Source organism: Castanea sativa, chromosome 8, assembly GCF_040712315.1.
Source record: "Castanea sativa cultivar Marrone di Chiusa Pesio chromosome 8, ASM4071231v1".
NCBI classification, from domain to species: domain Eukaryota; kingdom Viridiplantae; phylum Streptophyta; class Magnoliopsida; order Fagales; family Fagaceae; genus Castanea; species Castanea sativa.
In genome coordinates, this window is record NC_134020.1 from 27785871 (window position 1) to 27787886 (window position 2016).

The 2016-nt window shown below is 35.8% G+C and overlaps 1 protein-coding gene across 1 annotated transcript; it reads left to right on the forward strand.

Moving 5' to 3' along the window:
• Nucleotides 1-661: 661 nt before the first annotated feature.
• On the forward strand, nt 662-1165 carry LOC142606121 (uncharacterized). The gene has a single exon (XM_075777520.1). It carries the CDS (start codon nt 662-664, stop codon nt 1163-1165), a length of 504 nt encoding a protein of 167 aa, XP_075633635.1.
• The last annotated feature ends 851 nt before the right edge of the window (nt 1166-2016 follow it).

Here is a 2016-nt window from a genome sequence, read left to right on the forward strand (position 1 = left end):
AGCTTCAAGTACCTGACTAACCAAAAGATGCGCGAATCCCAGTACGCGACTTGATCACCAACTTGAGAAGGATGTTGGCTGCAAAGTTCTTCAGTTCATCACACAATGAAGATCATAAAGTTGCTTCGTCACAAAACCTTACGGTGTACAAACACAACCGCTTCTTCAAGATGAACTAGGGTAACTAGGTTTCCATTCACACTTGTGGAATTATACTCTTGTGCAACTGTGCAACCTGTGACGACCCTTAAAATAATCCTTATATATGTTAAGGGTTGTGAGAAAAGAAAGCTTAAACACATACTCACGGATTGGATGAAAAACAGTTCTAAAAAACTGAGTTTCATAAATCTCGATAAATAGCCATCTATCTAGCTAGCTGTCGAGCCACGAGTTTCAGCAGCTTTTAAACCTTGATAGATACTAGTTGTCAAGCTAACTGTCGAGATTTAAAATCCAGCACTTCTTCACTTGTTTCTTGGACAAACTTGCATTGCTACAATACTTGAACTTGAACTCTTGTTCCTTGAAGTATTAAACACATCCTAGATTTTGTCAAAGGATTAGCCAATACATAAAATGTTGACATATGTTCCTAATATTAAATCACATATGTCCTAACATAGTGGATAAAATTCGAGTGGTTAAAGAGCGGTTCCAAATGGCTCAGAGTAGGCAGAAGAGTTATGCAGACCTTAGAAGAAAGAAATTAGAGTTCCAAGTGGATGATCACGTGTTCTTGAAGATTTCACCTACTAAAGGAGTTATGAGGTTTGGTTTTCGAGGTAAGTTGAGCCTTCGTTTTTTAGGACCTTTTGAAGTCTTGGAAAGGATGGGTAAAGTTGCTTATAGGCTTGCCTTACCACCTTCCTTATTAGGGGTATATAATGTTTTCCATGTCTCAATGTTGAGAAAATATATTCCAGACCCTAGTCATGTAGTGGATTATGAGCCTCTAAAATTAAGAGATGATTTAACTTATGAAGAACAACCAGTTAAAATTGTGGATAAGGAGCAAGAGTTTAAGCGTCGTACCATACATTATGTCAAGGTTCAATGGAGGAACCAATCTGTGAGAGATGCTACATGGGAGTTAGAAGATGAAATGAAAGAGAAATACTCATATCGTTTTGAGGACTCAAGTATGTCAAGTTTAGAGGACTAAACTTTTTTTTAGGGGGGAAAAATGTAATACCCGGAATTTAATATAAAAAAAGGATTTAAAATGAGGGGTATTTAAGTAAATCTTTTTGTGGAGTCAATTTTATAATTAATTTTATTAAGGAGGTTTTTAAAAAATAAGGTTGAAACCCTAGCTATGTATAAGCTAATCAAGTCAACGTATAATGATAGATATTTTGAGAGAAGAGACTACCCAAAATACTCAAGTAGAAAAGGATTGACTGCATACTTGAGGTAAGAGTTTATGAATCTCATTCTTGTCAAATCTAAGCTTTACTTGGAATTAGAGTATTTTTTTTATTTGGGTATTTTTTGCCAGTAGAGAAATTATTTAAATATTCAAAGAGTTTTAATGATGCAAAGGAAGAAGGTTTATATTTATATTTTCGATAAACTGGTCGCTTGGTACCTGCAGATTTTTCTATGCTCAGTAATTTAATATTTGTCTATACCTTTGTGCGTTAAGCGTAGATAGAAGCCACAAAATTTTCTATAAGGGGTTAGGTTTCTACACAAAATTTCTTTAAGGAACAGTGCCCGAAGTATGGGACTTGATGAAAACAAAAAGCCTATTGCACCTAGGCTTTGAGTTCTGACATGCTATCACAAAAATAAAATAAAATATTGGTTTTTTTTCTGTAAGGCATGTGCCTAACTTGTACTTGGAGTTATCATCATCTTAAAAGTAGGGGTGTATACAGTTCGGTTCGGTCAGTTTTGGAGAGGTTTTTTGCACCATGCCTATAAGGTGCGGTTTCACCCTATGCTTGACCGCATCTCACTTTTGGAAGGTAAGAACCGGTCTACACAAGGTGCGGTTAATCTTAGAGGCTC